The 17,430-nt window shown below is 34.6% G+C and overlaps 1 protein-coding gene across 1 annotated transcript; it reads left to right on the top strand.

The window, feature by feature from the left end:
- The first annotated feature begins 1,042 nt into the window (after window positions 1–1,042).
- LOC132050033 (BTB/POZ domain-containing protein NPY2-like) lies at window positions 1,043–5,910 on the top strand. The gene is given in 5 exon segments (XM_059441042.1): window positions 1,043–1,544; window positions 3,030–3,099; window positions 3,254–4,414; window positions 5,123–5,177; window positions 5,180–5,910. Coding segments are annotated over 5 exon segments (1,821 nt in total). The 5' UTR covers window positions 1,043–1,482; the 3' UTR covers window positions 5,653–5,910.
- The last annotated feature ends 11,520 nt before the right edge of the window (window positions 5,911–17,430 follow it).

Genomic DNA, 17,430 nt, shown 5'->3' with positions numbered 1-17,430 from the left:
CCACAGTAATCAGTATCACAAGTTAATTAACTTGTCATAACAGGTTAGTTAATATTGTTGCTAAATTACCAATAATATATATCATGTAAATTTTCTTATAATTACTTTACAACTTATTATAAAGGGACACTGTCTTTTGAGTTTCCTTGGATACCCTGGCGGGGCATGATGAGTTTTTTTTAGTTGTTCATATATTTAACTGGCTAGATTTCTGTTCTCTGAGATGATTCTTTTAACCACTTGTTTTACTTGTCCTTTGAATAATGCCCAGTATTTGTATGACTCAGCATTGTAAAACAATAAGGATAGATCCTTTCTGTCTACCTTTTTGGTGGCTCCTTTAACTGATACCAAGATGGTGTTTTACTGTTTTTTCGTTTTGCCAAGAAAAATATTTATTTATTTGACATTCCGTTGTAGGGGTAAAGTATCGTCTAGCCCATTCTTCTTTTGGGTCCTTACTTGTGGAATCACCGTACCTTGTTGTTGTTGACATTTCTAGATTTTCTTTATCGACTAACGATTGATGCAAATTTCAAGATTTTCACTTAGGATTCAAAATATAAAGAAATAAATATCGAAGAGGTAAATTGAAATAACATCTACTCTCTATATATATATATAAAATAATTTTAATTATGTATGAATATATATATATAAAATAATTTTAATTATGTATGAATAGTAATTTTCTATTTTAACCCTACCTAGCTCCGCCCTCGCTCTGTGATCGTTTGGAGCTTTTTAAAGACCTATTGAGTTCCATGCAAGCTTTTTTTTCTTCTTTTTGATTTTCCACTCGATATTCGCATTCGAATTGAGTTCGATTAAATCCGGTTTTGCGCCGGAAGTCCCACATTAGGAAGCAAAACGCTCCGTAATAAGGTTACTCCGTTCTCGAAAACTCAAACCCGAGACTTCTTGTTAACATGAAGAGTACTTGTTACTCCACGACAACCTTCATCGGTCCATATGCAAGCTCTTACTATAGCTTATACAGTTATACTGGAAAAAGAGAAGACTTACTAGTATAAAGAATTACAAAGAGAGAGAGAGAGGGTGGTTTAAAAAGTAAAAGAAAATAGTGAGGGAGATGGTGGGATGGAGTCAGATTGATGCTATTGTGTCTTGTTTTTGAGAATAATTTAGTCTGTTGTTTATGTCTCCTAAGCTAACTGGTTACCCCCGGGGTGTGTGGGCTTTGCCGCCAACCAAGGAAACAATGTCTTCTACTATGCCTCCTTCCCATTTAAGTGAATCCCATTTCTTTAAAGTAAACAAAAACTGCACTTAACCATTTCTTCTCTCTCTCTCTCTCTCTCTCTCTCTCTCCTTTTCCTTCAAGTTCAGAAAATTGGTTGTTTTCAGAAATTGGTTTCAAGATTCAGGTAATTTTGGTCATTGGGGACATCAGGTAATGAACATAAGCTAGTGTTTTTATTCAGTTGAGCAGCTAGGTGAGAAACTTCAGAAGTTGGCAAAATGAAGTTCATGAAACTTGGATCCAAACCTGATACATTTCAGTCAGATGGGAAAAATGTCAGGTCAGATCTTGTGCTTCATTACTTCTTGAAAGTTTTATTCACCACTTCTTTCTTGTTCTGGTTATTCAGAGCAGTTGTTAACTGTTACTTATGTTTTATTACCATAAATTTAACTTATTTGTCTACTGTTGTTATCCCGTTATATCTTGTGTCAACATCACGTTATATCAGTAATAGCCATTCTAGAACAATCATTTGGTTTGGTTCACTTGCTAAGGCCATCGTGCAATGTTTGTTTAATTGAAGGTTGTGTAAATGCTTTCTTTTGGGCTATTAGCCAAAGAAAACTCTGGATCAATGTCAAAGAAATTCATAGATATATGTATCTGAAGAAATGGATGGGTGTTTTCTAGAGATTAACTCTCTATGCTGTATGACCTAGCAAAAGCAGAAAACAAAATAAAGGGGAAATTTCAGTAGGGTTAATGTACTTTTGTTCAGTCATTAAAAATCTCTACTTCCAAGTGCATAGCTGTCTTTGATGATTTCATTTTTCCGTGTGAAGTACCTTCATAGAGCTTGTTCAGTTAATAACTTAGACTTGAGGCATAGTAGCATTATCTTCAGGTATATCTTGTATCTCCTTTGTATTGGCTATTACATTTGGAAGCATTTCATGTTGCTCTAGGAAGAAAAAGAATCAGTAAATTCAGTACAGAGGTATAGTGGATCAAGCGTGCCAACTGTTCTCTCAAGTACAACACTCATCAACTGATAGGAATTAGTATTAGATACTGTTAGTTAATGCAATGCTGTTTTTTTCTTATATGTAGCCGTCCCAAATATCACAGAGCAAGTTTTATATACCAATATAAGCATTACTATGGTATAGTGGAGAGTAGTATGATTGCCAGGGAGGTATATTTAGCATTATGAGGTATTAGCGGGAAATTAAAAGGTTTTGATAATTTGTAGAGATTAATTATTAAATCTTATGTAGCTGTTATATATCTTCATAATTCATCCGGTTTTGGAAATTGAAAATAATGATGTCATCAGGATCAAACCTCATAGAACGTCCGATTAATCTTGATTTTTTTTTTTTTTTCAAAAGGATGGTTAATAAGGTGAAATGGATATCTTGTATTAAATGTCTGTTGGTTCTAACTTGGGCTGACAGAAAGTACTATCTAGTATGAAAAACTCAGTCTTACCAGAACACTGAAGAAAAGAAAATATGCTATACAGTTCTGAAAAGAAGAATGATGTCATTTCGTTCAGTTTACTTAGAAGGACACTGTGGAGAACAAGCGCATCAGATTCTCCAAATGAAATGGATTTGATTCTCTCAAATTACTGAAATTCAGCAAGAATACCAGGATTTGCCGCAGTTTTCAAGTCTATTCTAGATTTCTTAATATGGTTAAGTCGTGTCTGTGAAGTCTAGCTATCTATCTGTATTCATCACTAATGATAGCCTGGTGAATGTTTGTGTTTCTTCTCTATTTAAACAAGTTCTCATCACTAAAATTTCCGTTAATGCAGATATGTTGCTTCAGAGTTGGCTTCTGACATCGTTGTTAATGTGGGGGATGTGAAGTTTTATCTGCATAAGGTACAGCTGTCTGACAACTATATATATGCGACCTTCTCTCTGTTCAAGATTTTATTTCAGATGTTCTGCCTGCTTGTCTGAAGAAAAAAATGAAATAACCGAGCACACTTTGGTATATTCATTTGCTGATATTTGTAATTGGTGAAAATTGCAGTTTCCTCTTCTGTCCAAGAGTGCTTTTCTGCAAAAGCTGGTTGCAAACTCAAGTGAAGGAGATGGCGATGAAATTTACATTCATGACGTTCCTGGAGGACCTATGTCCTTTGAAATATGTGTCAAGTTTTGTTACGGTATGACAGTTACACTGAATGCTTATAATGTCGTGGCAGCAAGGTGTGCTGCTGAGTATCTTGAAATGCATGAGGATGTTGAGAAAGGAAATCTTATTTACAAGGTCGATGTTTTCCTACACTGTAGCATTTTCCGAAGCTGGAAAGATTCGATAATATTTCTTCAGACCACTAAATCTAGGTTACATCTGTGTGAGGAAGTGAAGTTGATCAGCCACTGTATTGATGCTATAGCATCCAAGACATCTATTGATGTTCGCAAGGTTAATTGGTCTTATACATATAACCGGACAAAGATACCAGAGGAAAATGGAAATGGTCCGAACTCCAATGGAGTTAGAAGCCGTGTGGTGCCAAATGATTGGTGGGTTGATGACTTATGTGAGCTTGAAATAGATCTTTATAAACGGGTTATTGTCAACATAAAGAACAAAGGGATTGTCTCCTCTGAAGTGATTGGAGAAGCTATTAAAGCTTACACTTTGAGAAGGTTCCCAGGCTTTAGCAAGGGTGTCTTCCAGTTCAATGACGTGTCCAGATCACGCTCAATATTGGATACAATTATATGTCTATTGCCTGCTGAAAAAGGTAGTGTCTCTTGTAGTTTCTTGTTGAAATTGCTAAAAGCATCCATTTCAGTGGATTCTGGAGAAACGGTTAAGGCAGAACTAGTCAAGAGAATAGGGCAGCAACTGGAGGAGGCCTCTGTCAATGATCTTTTGATCCGACCTACAGATGGGGAAGTGACAATGTATGATGTCCATGTCTTCCACAAAATACTAGAGTACTTTGTGATGTGTGATGAGGATTTGAAAACTCAGTTGGAAGATGGTAATGAAATTCCGGGGGTTTTATCAGAAGCTTCAAAGCTCATGGTGGCAAAGCTAGTAGATGGATACCTTATAGAAATTGCCAAAGATCCTAATCTCCCTTTGTCAATATTTGTTGGTCTAGCAGATATGGTAACAGATTTCCCTCGGCCTGGTCATGACAGCCTTTATCGTGCAATTGATACTTACCTCAAGGTGAGAATCTGTTGAAATATCTAAGTAACCTTTTCTATTACAAAAAGGAAATACTCAGCAGCATCCTTCCCCTCCACCCATAGAATTTCCTCAAGTTCATGTTTAATGAACCAAGGGTAGACAAAATGCTTGCATCTCATAGTTAGGAAAGTGCAAACAATAATATATGCTGTCTAGCAAACATGTCTTAAGATCTTACAGACCAAAAGAAATCATGTAAAGATCCCCTTGCTAAACTTATTGCTCAGTTTTTTAGTCAAAGAGCTGCATATTTTAACAGTAAAGGCATTCAAGTAATATTTTCAGCATGTAACTTGTAAAATAGTCTAACATTTCCCGTGTCACATACATTGGTAGCAAAAACTTGATATATGGTTACCAGTGAAACCTGAAAATCTGAAAGTCAATTTCAGCTTTTTGGAAGACCTTTTGCCTTTATTAATCTTCTTGATTTCTTCAGTTCTGTCTCGAAACTGTAAAACTTGGTCAAAGTTCTGAATGTTAAGTTTGCTTAAAGCCGATGAAAATGCAGTATACCTCATGCTTCAGGCTAATTTCTATCTGCAATATTGGTGCTTTGTTGGTGAATAGGTGTATGAAGTCAGTTCTAGGAAAGAATGCTCACCAAAACTTGTGCTTAAAAAAATTTACTTAACTAATGAATGCTGGTAAGTTTACTTGTTGATCTCCTTGTGATGTTGTACGTAGGCGCACCCTGGGATCAGCAAGAATGACAGAAAGAGAATTTGCAGTCTGATGGATTGCAAAAGCTCTCAGTTGATGCATGTACGCATGCCGTGCAAAATGAGAGACTTCCCTCACGCGTTGTCGTACAAGTTCTCTTCTTTGAGCAAGTCAGGGCCAATGCATCCTCCGGGAGCAGCACTCCGGATCTGCCCAAAGCTATTAGAGACCTCACCGGTGCTTCATATGCGAGCTCAAGGTCGGCCACAACAGATTCGGAGGTTACAGCCTCTGCTGAAGAACTGAGGGCTTTGAAAGAAGAGCTGGCAGCCTTAAAATTGGCAAATGGAGGACTAATCGATAAAGTTAATGGCAAGGCTGCCAATGGTAGAATGAAAAGTTTACGGATCTTTACAAAAATCTGGTCAAGCAAAGGCAGGAAACAAGGGGAAAATAGTGGCTCGGAATCATCAGACAGTCTTGGATCTGCCAGCTTAGAAGAAACTAAGTACACACGTACACCTTCAAGAAAAGGAAGATATTCAGTTTCTTAGGCATAACTAGTACCAGAAAATGTAGTCACCAGTATTGGCGAGTCTTTGCTTTTTTCCTTTTTTTTTTTTTCCTTCCTAGAGTTTTCCTTAAATGACCTTAGCATGTCAAAAACTAGTCTTGTTGCTCTGAAATATTCAGCAAAATTGAAGGATGTAGTTTCACAAGGTGTAGTGCAGGAAATGAAGCTTCTATGGGCCCAAAAAAGCAGACATTTGATGTATATATGTTCAATTTTTTGTGCGGAACATCCTTCAAAACCGGTCTTTAATTTTTGCCCCTCAAATTGGTGGTCTTTAATTTTTTCGCTTCGCTAAAAACTCCTTGATTCCAGGTTCAAACCCCCGCTTAGTCAAAAATAAAAAAAATAATCGTAAGTTTTGCTGCCTGATCAGGCAGAGTTTGACTGCAAACTCTACCTGGTCAGGCAGAGTTTGAGGAAAACTCTGCCTTAAGGTAGAGTTTTGCCTTCAGGCATGACAAAATTTTGCCTTAAGGCTGAGTTTTGCCTTTTTTTTTTTAATTCAATTAAAATTTTGCAAAACTCTGCTTTAAGGCCTAACTTTTGCCCAAATAGGCCTAATTTTGCTACGAAACTCTACCTTGCGATTTTTTTTTTATTGAGCCGGGGTTTGAACCTAGAACCTCGGGGTATTAGGCGAAGGGCAAAAATTAAAGACCACCATTTGAGGCAAAATTTAAGATGTTGCTTGAAGCGGCAACGTCGTGCTAAATGACCCCAACAAGTAATTGCACAGTTTGACCTTCAAATGGACTGGTCTTTAATTTTTGCCCTTCAAATGGGCTGGTCTTTAATTGATTCCCTTCAAAAACGAACTTATGCCTACGGGGGCATAAGTTTTTTAAGGACGCTGGCATAACTTGTGGATATTATAATGGTAACTTATGCCCCTATATGCATAAGTTCGATTTTGAGGGGCAATAATTAAAGACCAGCAAAAAATGGGGGAAAAAGTGCAAATGACCCATTACCCAACCCTGCCCCAAAGTTTACTTAAATTATGATAGACGGGTCAAGATTGGCTAAATAATAAGTTAATATCTAGCCCTCCCAACGTGATCCTTTTTTTTTTTTTTTGGAAAAGGACACTGTATGGCCTCTCCAAATTTTAATGACCCGTGTTTGGGCTTAATGCCGTGAATTGGCCTTTCGGCCCAAATTATTGCCAAACGCTAGCCCAATGTACCATTAACTACAAGAGATCAGACCTTTTTGTGGCGACTAAGTCGCGACAAAGATCAAAAAGTCGCTGTATGTACCTTTGTTGCTAAAGGTTTTTTGTGGCGACCCCTTTGTGACGACCAGGAGGTCGCCACAAAACTACACATTTTGTGGCGACTAAGCTTGCCACAAAAAGAAAACAAATATGCGATAAAAAAATTCATATTGAGCCTTCAAAAGATATCCCAAAACATGTATAATGTGTATACTTAGTAAGTATGCGTTGAGTATACATTTATTAAACACAAGTTATACAATAATGATACATTTTCTAAACCTATAATGTAGGGATACATATTATATACAATAATGATACAATTTCTATATGTATGATACATTTTCTATACAACAACGATACATTTTCTATAGATATGCTGGAATTAATTGAAAAAGGCTAAATATAATTATTTAATAACACTAAAAATGTCTTTAAAGCTTCTTGGGCCATCCGGTTGTCAATAGTGGGCAATTCGCAGAATTGCCCTTCGTTTGGGGTGGTCTTTAAATTTTGCCCCTCATATTTGAAATCTTTAAATTTTGCCCTTCGCATAAACCCATAGGTTCCGGGTTCGAACCCACGCGCCATCAAAATTTTAAAAAAAATTCGCAAGCAAGTTTAAATTTCGCTATGGCCCCCAACGGCATACACTTGTGAAGGAATTAAAGTTATGCTGACCCGCATACTTATGCCTTATGGGCAGACTTGGCATAAGTATGCCGGGTCCGGCATAACTTTGATAATTCATTCAAAAGTTTATGCCGGATCCGCATAAAAGTTTGCCCATTAAAAGTATGCCCCACCGGCATAACTTTGTGAAGGAATTACAGTTATCACGTGACCAAGCATACTTATGCCTTATGGTACTTGGCAGACAGATATTCTGGTCCGGCATAACTTTGATAATTCCTTCACAAAGTTATCTGGGTCGCACAAAAGTTTGCCCATTAAAAGTATGCCCCACCGGCATAACTTTGTGAAGGAATTATCAAAGTTATGCGAACCCGCATACTTATGCCAAGTCCGATAAGGCATAAGTATGCCGGGTCCGGCATAAAATGTGTAATTCCTTAACAAGTGTATGTCACATGTATAGCGAAATTTAAACCGCCTTGCGAATTTTTTTTTTTTTTTAAAATTTCGACCGCGCGTGGGTTCAACCCGGGACCTATGGGTGTTAGCCGAAGGGCAAGAAAATTTAAACATTTCAAATATGAGGGGCAAAATTTAAAGACCACCCCAAAAGAAGTAAAAAAGCACTCAGCGAAAAAATGGTCAATAGTTTAGGCTGGATGGCCCATTTATGTCCTTTTTCCTCCTTTTTTTTGCAAAAAAATTAATTACCAACCCACTTGCAACATAAAATCAGTCTTCAATCAAGTTGGGTACGTATTAAAAAAGATGGGTATCAGATCCAGTTGGATCATGAACGAATACCGCCTTCCACACCATCAAAGCTTGAATCTGGTGGTTCTAATTCATTACAAAATGGGATGCAATATTTTTTTTAAACTTAATTGAGTGTTAAGTTATTGGTTGACTTAAACCTAGTTTCACGAAGTTAGTCTTCTAAACCTAATTGACTTTGGCAACCTAATTGACTGTGGCTTAGACGTGAACACATATATCCTAATTCAGTATGGTAAGGAAATTCAGCCAGACTTCTAATATTTATATGTATGAGGGATATGTTATCCTAATAAATTCCCCATTACTTATTTTCCTTCCTTCTAGTGTGGGTTATATATTTGGAGAGATCCTCACGCAAAAGACGTAGTATTAGGTTACCGTGTCTTTATGTGTGCGTAAAATCTGCTTGTTTTAATACAAAAAAGAAATGAAAGTTCTACGTGAAAATTTCCACCGATGAAGGCCAGTTACAACACATGACGCCAAAAAACAGATATTCCAACACTGTTAGATGGATATCAAAGTTTGCAGTCAACCTTCCAAAAGAAGGGGTGGTTTGTCTTTGTTTCGAGGTGTTTAAGGCACGTACTTTCTTTCCCGACTCTTTACTGGGAGTTGCAACATACAAATTGGAGATCCACCACAAGAATACTAAATCAGGAAAATAATGTGCACAACAAGAAAATCTTCTTAATCTTCCCGAGCATATAAATTCCACAAGTCTTAAGATTTGTCAAAATAAGGCCTCAAAAGGAGAGTTGAATGTAGAGGTGGCAGCGAAGAATACATCACATGGTGGTGCTAATGATTATTTTGTCGTCAAATCTATATAAATATATAAAGCAGGGACTTAGCTCTGGTGACGTGGCGCTTTATACGAGCAGGATGATTATTTATCTTTTTCTTCAGTTTTTTGCCATTTTAAATTTAAAAATCAATTGTTTAGTCAACTAAAATTCAGAAATCCCTTCGGCCTTCGGTTAAAGAAACGCAAAAGCCGCTAATTTTTTTCAGTTCTAACACAACTCAAAGGACGCTCCTGTGTCCATACACCAATTCTTCCTGTTCTTTCTTACTGTTCCTTCTCCCATTCTCTTCAATTCATCAAGTCAATCTTTAGGAATCTTATACTCAGTCGCTTCCCAGAAAAAGCAGTAACTTCTCACTGTTTTATACAAGAGGAGAAGAATTCCGCCCATCTATCGCGCTGTTTCAAACCAAAATTTTATGATTTTCAATTTCAATAGTAGCAATGGCAGAGAAAAAATCAATAAAGGAGAAGAAGTTTATCGTCTTTGAGAAAAATTCAAAGGTACAAGCTTCATGTTAATTGGTGTTTTATTTCATGCATTTCTGTATCAAACTTATGCCTTATTTGTATTCCAAAATGGTTTAATTGGTATTATTAGTGTGTTAAAATGTCAAATTCACCTTATATGTTCCACTCAAAATACAAGGCGGTCTCCTAATCTCCTTCTTCTATTTTTTTTATTCGCCACTAACCACTCTCTTAGAAAAATTCTGAACCAAATCATAGTGCCAGAATCACCATATATATGGCACTGCTGCGGGGCACTTCTTCCCATAGTTGGAACTTTATGGACTAACATTTTTTCCTTGTTTTTGTTCTCTTTGATTTATTATTATTCAATGTTTGACAAATTAAGGTGGTGGGTCATATTCTACTCTCTACAATTCTCTGCTTTTCATCTACCCAGTTGAAATTTCATTCATATGTCAACCCGCATTTGACACGCAAAAAAAAAAAAAAAAAAAAAAAGACTTGGCATGCTTATTTTGAAACTTATGAAGTGACAAGAGAGGGTTGCTCAGATGGTAAGCGCCCTCCACTTTTAACCCGAAGGTTGCGAGTTTGAGTCACCAAGGGAACAAAAGAGGGAGCTCCTGGGGGAGCGGTAAAAACAAACAAACAAAAAAAAAAAAAGAAAAAAAAAAGTAACTTATGAAGTGTTCTAAGAAATGGCCTATAGAGACACGGCTTCAGGAAATGGCTCAAAAGTCCACTCAACATATGCAAGTCTATTATTATTTTAGACCTTTTAAGTTCAATTACTGAATATTTTTATTCAATGTATCTTTTCAAAAAGGTTCAACACCCTCATTTACTTCCAACTAAATATTTTTATATTCATAACGGTTTGACACCTAATCCAATTGTATAGTTGTGATAAAACGGAACAAATTATCTTGAATAATTGCGATCGTTCAATTGTATAATCTACATTTACAAAGTTCGGAATAATATCTATAAATATTGACTATAGTTTTGTGATTTCGAGTTTAGCCTATATTACATTTTCAACTTTTAGTAATTTGTCGTGCTCTATTCTTATTTCTTGCTCTCCTCTTTCATGTTTTGATTTGCGAACGAGTTATGTATTTAACATGCTAGCAACATTGTAATAATCAAAAAATGACTTTTTACAAGCAACATTATAATGATCAGAAGATTTATCTTTCAGTTCTCTCGCATTATTACTTTTTACCTACGGGCTCTTTCTCTTCCTTCGTTATGATGTGTTGCTGCTTTTTTGGGGCTATGACATTAAAATCTATAATCGTTGCGGAGTTGAAGTGGCACATCTCTTTAGCCAACATTCACATGTATCTTTAATCCTGAAATTTTGTTCCTTTTTCTCATGCCACAACATCTCTATTAGTCAACAAATAACAGTTTACTTTATTATGTGCCGTTTGTTTGTCCCAATTGCTAGGTTGATACCCATTTGCTTACCCTAATGAAGCCATTGTTTGCTTTTTCTAGACCGATTATATTTGCGAATAACAAATAAATCAATAGACGAGAAGAATTAAGTCCATCGACAGTTTCAAACTGGAACCTTCAGGTTCTTAATACTCATGGCAGCCGAGGCAGAGAAGAAATCATTCTTCTCCGTTTCATTCGAAACTCTCTGAACATAAAGATTTTATTTTTGTATTTTTTTTCTCCATTCTTTGTGTTTTCGCTGCAGTTATTATTATTGCAAAATCATATTTGGAGCTAGCGGTTGTGGTGTGGGTAGCAATATATTTGGTTTTTCCTAGCATGTTTAAGCTTGTATTAAGCATCTTTTGCAACTGTTTGATTTTCAACTGTTTGAATCATCCAATAATGCTAATCAATCATCCTAATCCTAATCAAGGCTAATTCCCCATTGTTTGTGTTTTTGCCATAGTTATTAGTATGGCAAAATCATATTTGGAGCTAGCGGTTGATAGTTTTGGTCTCTCAGAGTACTATTAGGATGATTCAGGGCATTAGCCTCGATTTTCTCAATGTTGTCCGCAAGAAAGACAGTAATTCCAGCCCTGTTAATGAGTGAAATTTGAGTATAGTATTGCAGGGTGACACAATATAAAAGGAAAATTCGATTTTCTTCTCTGTAAGCAGACGAGGTGGTGTTCAGATGGAGACAAGCCAACAAAGGATGGAGAAGAGTACCGAGTAATTACAGTAATGTTGCCACGTTTGAGGATTAAAGCAAATGGTACAATGAAAACAAGAACTGGTATGCTATTCCTCTTTGCAAGTTTCATAGCTTCATAATACTTGTGTGGAAGGGTATGTGGTAGCACACTTTTTGGGTGAGAATATAAGCAGAGGCAAATCAATATATTGATGAAATATTTATTTGATTAAGATTTTGGTGTCACTCGAAAGCATCTCCTATTCTTAGTAAATTTTCTTTGCAGGCTCCTAAGTTCATTGTAGCTTCCGTTCAAACTTTATTTGAGTAGTGCACACTTATCAAATTTTTTAACATCAGTTAAATTCGATCGAAACATCAGATATATGTTTTAAATGTTTCAGGAATCGTGCAATCACTATGTTTTTTTTCTTTTTTAATATCCTTCCCTTTATTCTTGCAGTATCACTTTTTTCAGGTCAGGAGCTGCCAATAGAGAAATGAAAAGTTCATAATCGCTGTTGACACCTAATTTTGACTCGTCGTGCTTAAAATTAACGTTTCGGGAGGCCCTGATCGTTAAAAAAGCACGAAATACACTTTTTACATTTTTGATGATTTATTGATAATTGTCCTTTTTTTAGGAGTTTTATCAATTCATATTTATTTTTCAAGAATCTTTATTTTTGCATATGTACAACATAATTCTACGATTTTTGTGCAATTAATAATTGTTTCTTAATTTCACAGTAAGTACATTTTGATATCTTATGCATTAATATTTATATTTTATACATACATTATTACTTATACATATATTAGTTAACTATATTTTAATACAGTCCGTCAGTACATAGAAAAATCGAAGCAATTAATTTTAAACGCGGAGAAAGAATTCGATCAAGTCAAGATCTTATCATATTCATTTTGTAGACAAAAAAAAAAAATGGTTAAACCAAACTAATACAAAAAAAAAAAAGACATAAATAGTATTCACGCACAATTTAGTGCGTGAAAGGACCACAAATGTACCTTTCACGCACAAAATTTGTGCGTGAATGAGGCTTCTTCATTTTGTCAGATATTTGCCTCTTCCTTGCTCTCTTCTTTGCACTCTTTCCTTCATTTTCTTCTTCTTATTAATTGCTTTTCTTCCTTTTTTTTTTTTTTTTTTTTTTTTATAGTTAACAAATAAATTGGTCCTTTTTTTTTTTTTTAAGTTGAGAATCAAAGAATATTGAAAACACATATAGATTTTTTGACGGTGCACCTTTTATTCTTTTTTAATTCTTCTTCGTTTTCCGTTATATCCGCTAGGATCTTGGTCTATCTTAATATTTATATCTTTCTCTCGTTTACGTGTATAGTTCATTTTGGGGTCAGGAACCAAATGACTCAATAAAAAATCAAGTGAATCAAAATATAAAAAAAAAGTTACGGAGTTAACTACTTTATTTTACTACGCTAAAGAATTTTTTTTTTTTTTTTTTGCATACTAGCACTGAAGAAAAAAAATTTGGTAAACTTTTTTTTTTTTTTTTAAAAAAAACTTAGTGTTTTTTTCATACTTTGACCAACGATTAGTCGTGTGTCAAGATTCCAAAACGTTAATATTTTATATAGAACCTGATATTTTTTCTCGTTGCATAATAATGTAGGCCCAATACATCAAGGATACATAGACGTTCGGATAGTCATTTTAGGGGTTGAAAAGGTGCCCGAAATAAGTTTTGTTTGAAAAAACTTAGTGTTTTTTTCCATACTTTAACCAACGATTAATCGTGTCAAGACTCGAAACGTCAATATTTTATATAGAACCGATATTTTTTTTCTCGCGTACAATAATGTAGGCCCAATACATCAAGGATACATAGACGTCGGAGGCGTTTTGGGGTTGAAAAGGTGCCGAAGTAAGTTTTGTTTGTGTTTTTTTTCATATTTTGACTAACGATTAGTCGTGTGTCAAGGCCAATATTTTATATATATTTTTTTTCGCGTACAATAATGTACACACATACGGATAGTCGTTTTAGGGGTTGAAAAGGTGCCAAGTAAGTTTTGTTTTAAGGTTTAAGTGTTTTTTTTTTTAAGGTTTTGATTTAAGCGTATTATTTTTTAATCAAGACATAATTTTATTTTGAATATAAAATCTAATTCTAAAAAATATAAGGTGAAAAACTAGTAAACCAAACTTTAGATGGTCATAACTTTTTTTTTCGTAGTAAATTCTTTAATAAGATTAGATAGACCAAGATTTAATAATAACAGGAAAATTAAAGAAGAATTAAAAAAGAATAAAAGGTGCACCGTCAAAAATCTATATGTGTTTTCAATATTCTTTGATTCTCAACTTCAAAAAAAAAAAAAGGACCCATTTATTTGTTCACTATAAAAAAAAAAAAAAAAAAAGAGGGCAGAAAAGCAATTAATAAGAAGAAGAAAATGAAGGAAAGAGTGCAAAGAAGAGAGCAAGGAAGAGACAAATATCCTGACAAAATGAAGAACACACAAATTTTGTGCGTACACTTTTATTTTTGAGGTCCTTCACGCCTAAATTAGTGCGTGAATACTATTTATTTTTTATTTTTTTTTTGATTAGTTTGGTTTAACTTTTTTTTTTTGTCTACAAAAGTCGCGGGTTACTTGAAGTGATTTTCATCCACTCTGGTTAATATATTTTCCTAATTAAAAAGGAGTAAATGGGACAAGAAGGAAAACCATTATTCTTTGGATAATAAGATGGGTCATTTTATTTTATAAAAAGTTAAAGGTTCAATTTTGTTTTCATCAATCTTTTACACACACTCCTAATTTTCAGATTTTTGCTTTCTTCTCCTAACAAGAACCCTATTTTTCTCCTTCACCTTATTTCTCCAATAGCTGCCACACCACCACGCCGCCTTTCCCCCATATTGCCCTTTGCTTTTCCCTGTCACTGACCAGCGCCACCACCGGAGAACCAAGAACGACCACCACTGCCCCACCATTTCATCTTCCCCTCTCTCCATTAACGCCACCCCCACTGCCCGCTCCGGCGAACTCACGATGCCGAAGCAGTTGACCGCACCACCATGCCACCAGTCGCTGCTCCCCGTCCCCTTTCCCTTGTTCTCCGAGCTTCAACGACGACAACAAGACCAACCAGTCCCCTTCGTCTTCATTTTGCTGCTCTGGTTCCGCCACATCAAGTCCCGCGAGCTTCATTATTTTGCCCCGATTCATGACTGATTCTTGAACTATTTTTACAATTTTTGGTTAAGTCTTGATCGATGCTCTATTGTGCTATGATATTTCTATGTTTTTGACTCGTCCTGTGATTTTCTGGCTACTGTTGGCTTTTCCAGGTCTCACCGGAGCTTCGTCTCCGGCATATCTTGCTCGCCGATAACGCGTTGCTTCTATGGCTTTGTTGCATTTTTGTTCTTAGTTATATTTTGTAGTATATTTTTGCTTCTGCTAATGTTTGTTATTGTTGTGTTGTTTGTTGTGATGCTTCACCTGCTCCTGTTGGCACGGTTGTTCTACTCTTCGTACTACTTTACATAATCTTTTACTAAATAATGTTGGTTTTGTGTCCGGAAAATACTCTCGGCAGCCAAGAACACTTTTACCCCTCGTATCATTTTATTTAAACTAATTTGGGCAAATACTACACCCAAATGGCGATGAATAAATTTTCGTCGATTTCCAAGGCCTCCCTGTACAAAAGACAGATTTTTATGTTAAGTTTATTCTTAATTTCTTTAATTCATTCGATAGTTATTTATTCTCTACTAACACTTTTATTAAGTGTTTATACGCATATCTGAGGAGACACATCAAAGAAGACGACACTTAAGGAACCCAAAGACTTCATCAAATCCTTGTATGTATTTACTTTCGCGCGTTATTTAAAATTGTACAAAACATAAACTCGGAATGGTGAAAACTTCACTTTAATATTGGGCGGGATATTTAATTACTTGTCGCTTATATGTTTAATTTAAAGTTCGTTATTTGCTTTAGGCAAGACTTAGGCTGTCTAAACTTTCATAAATTGATTAGATTGACTCGATATAAATACTTTGTTAATTAAATTCACACTTTTGGCGTTAAGGCAAAAATGCTAGTCCATCCTTTATTTTATATTCTTTATACACTTTTAATATAACACACATTTTATATTGTTTCGTATACACTAATATATATTTTAGTTAAGTTAAATTCACATTTTTTACGCTAGTAAATACTAGGCCGTCCATTTACAAATCTTTCATTTTTTAAAGGCATTATGTCTTTTTCACTCATTTTTTTTATACATAATTCCTTATACTTATTTTTTATCAAATTTTTTTACTATCCTTTTGTTTCTTATTCTTTTGATAGGATATTCATTAAATAAACATTCTTTTTAATTAAACGGTAGAAACAAGTCAAATCAACTTTACTTTTCTTAATAATTTTGTTATATAAACTCTTTACACCAATGAATATTCATAGATTATTTTAACATTCTTTATGCACTAATATACCTAGTTATACAATTCTTTAGACATTTTATGTTTGATATATACTCTTTTATACTTGAAACATGTTCTTTATATGTTTAATAACATACATTCTTTTAATATACATAGATACACATTCTTTATATACTTTATATACCTATTTTTACATACTCTTATATTTTTTATACATCTTCTATATTGTTGTATACATTATTTACACCAACTGATATATCTTTTGTGCCCATAGATATATACTCATTTCACTAACAAATACATTACTATCGAATGGGTTATATTTTCTTTACACTCCTTTGTACATTCTTATCGATATACATTCTTTATAAATATTTGATACTTGGTATAAATACATTTTTTATACACTATATATACTTAGCATATAATCACCTAGTGTAGCTTTTAATGAAATCACAACATTTTGAAAACAGGTAATAATAATGATAAATAGATAGATAACCCCCCTCTAGTGTTTAGTTAAACTAAGTTTAAGGACTGTCTTTGGACAGGCTCTGAGGGATGTTTAATACCTTTTTCTTTAGGTAAATAAAACCCTTATCTAGAATTTCATAAATTTCGTGGACTAAAAATGGAGTAGACACACAAATACACATAGGTTTCCTATTTTTCCTTAAAAATAAGGTGGCGGCTCTAACCCTTTTAAACCAGTTAGAAGAACTGGAAAGTTGCAAACTATCTTGGATCCGTTCAAAATGCAGTGAAACGTAATTATATATGTTTTATGTTTAGGGGATGGCCATCTGATGCTAGAAAGAAAAGAAAGGGCTGGTTGATAATTTTCTCGCTCCTATTGTTTTGCTCATCTAGCAAATTACATGACTATTATAAAAATACCTGTGTATTTACCAAAACGGAATGACCAAAAATTTATATACCAAAAGGGGTATATCGTGGGCTGATCCACGATATACCCCAAAAAAAATTTTCATCTGACACACCAAGTCAACGAAAAACAATTTTTTTTTTTTTAATTGTATAACGTGGGAATCCACGTTATACAATTTATATTGTATAACGTGGATAACTTAAAGATATACAATTATAACTTGTATAACGTGGACTGATCCACGTTATACAATTTATATTGTATAGATAAAGAGCACATATATAAATGAGACTGCTTGTATATTAAAACCAAATCATTGTTGAAGAAAACTTGCTAGCTATGATATATTAAA

This window comes from Lycium ferocissimum, chromosome 3 (genome assembly GCF_029784015.1).
Source record: "Lycium ferocissimum isolate CSIRO_LF1 chromosome 3, AGI_CSIRO_Lferr_CH_V1, whole genome shotgun sequence".
NCBI lineage: Eukaryota > Viridiplantae > Streptophyta > Magnoliopsida > Solanales > Solanaceae > Lycium > Lycium ferocissimum.
The sequence above is the reverse complement of the archived record's forward strand: the minus strand, read 5'-3'. Positions and strand labels throughout refer to the sequence as shown.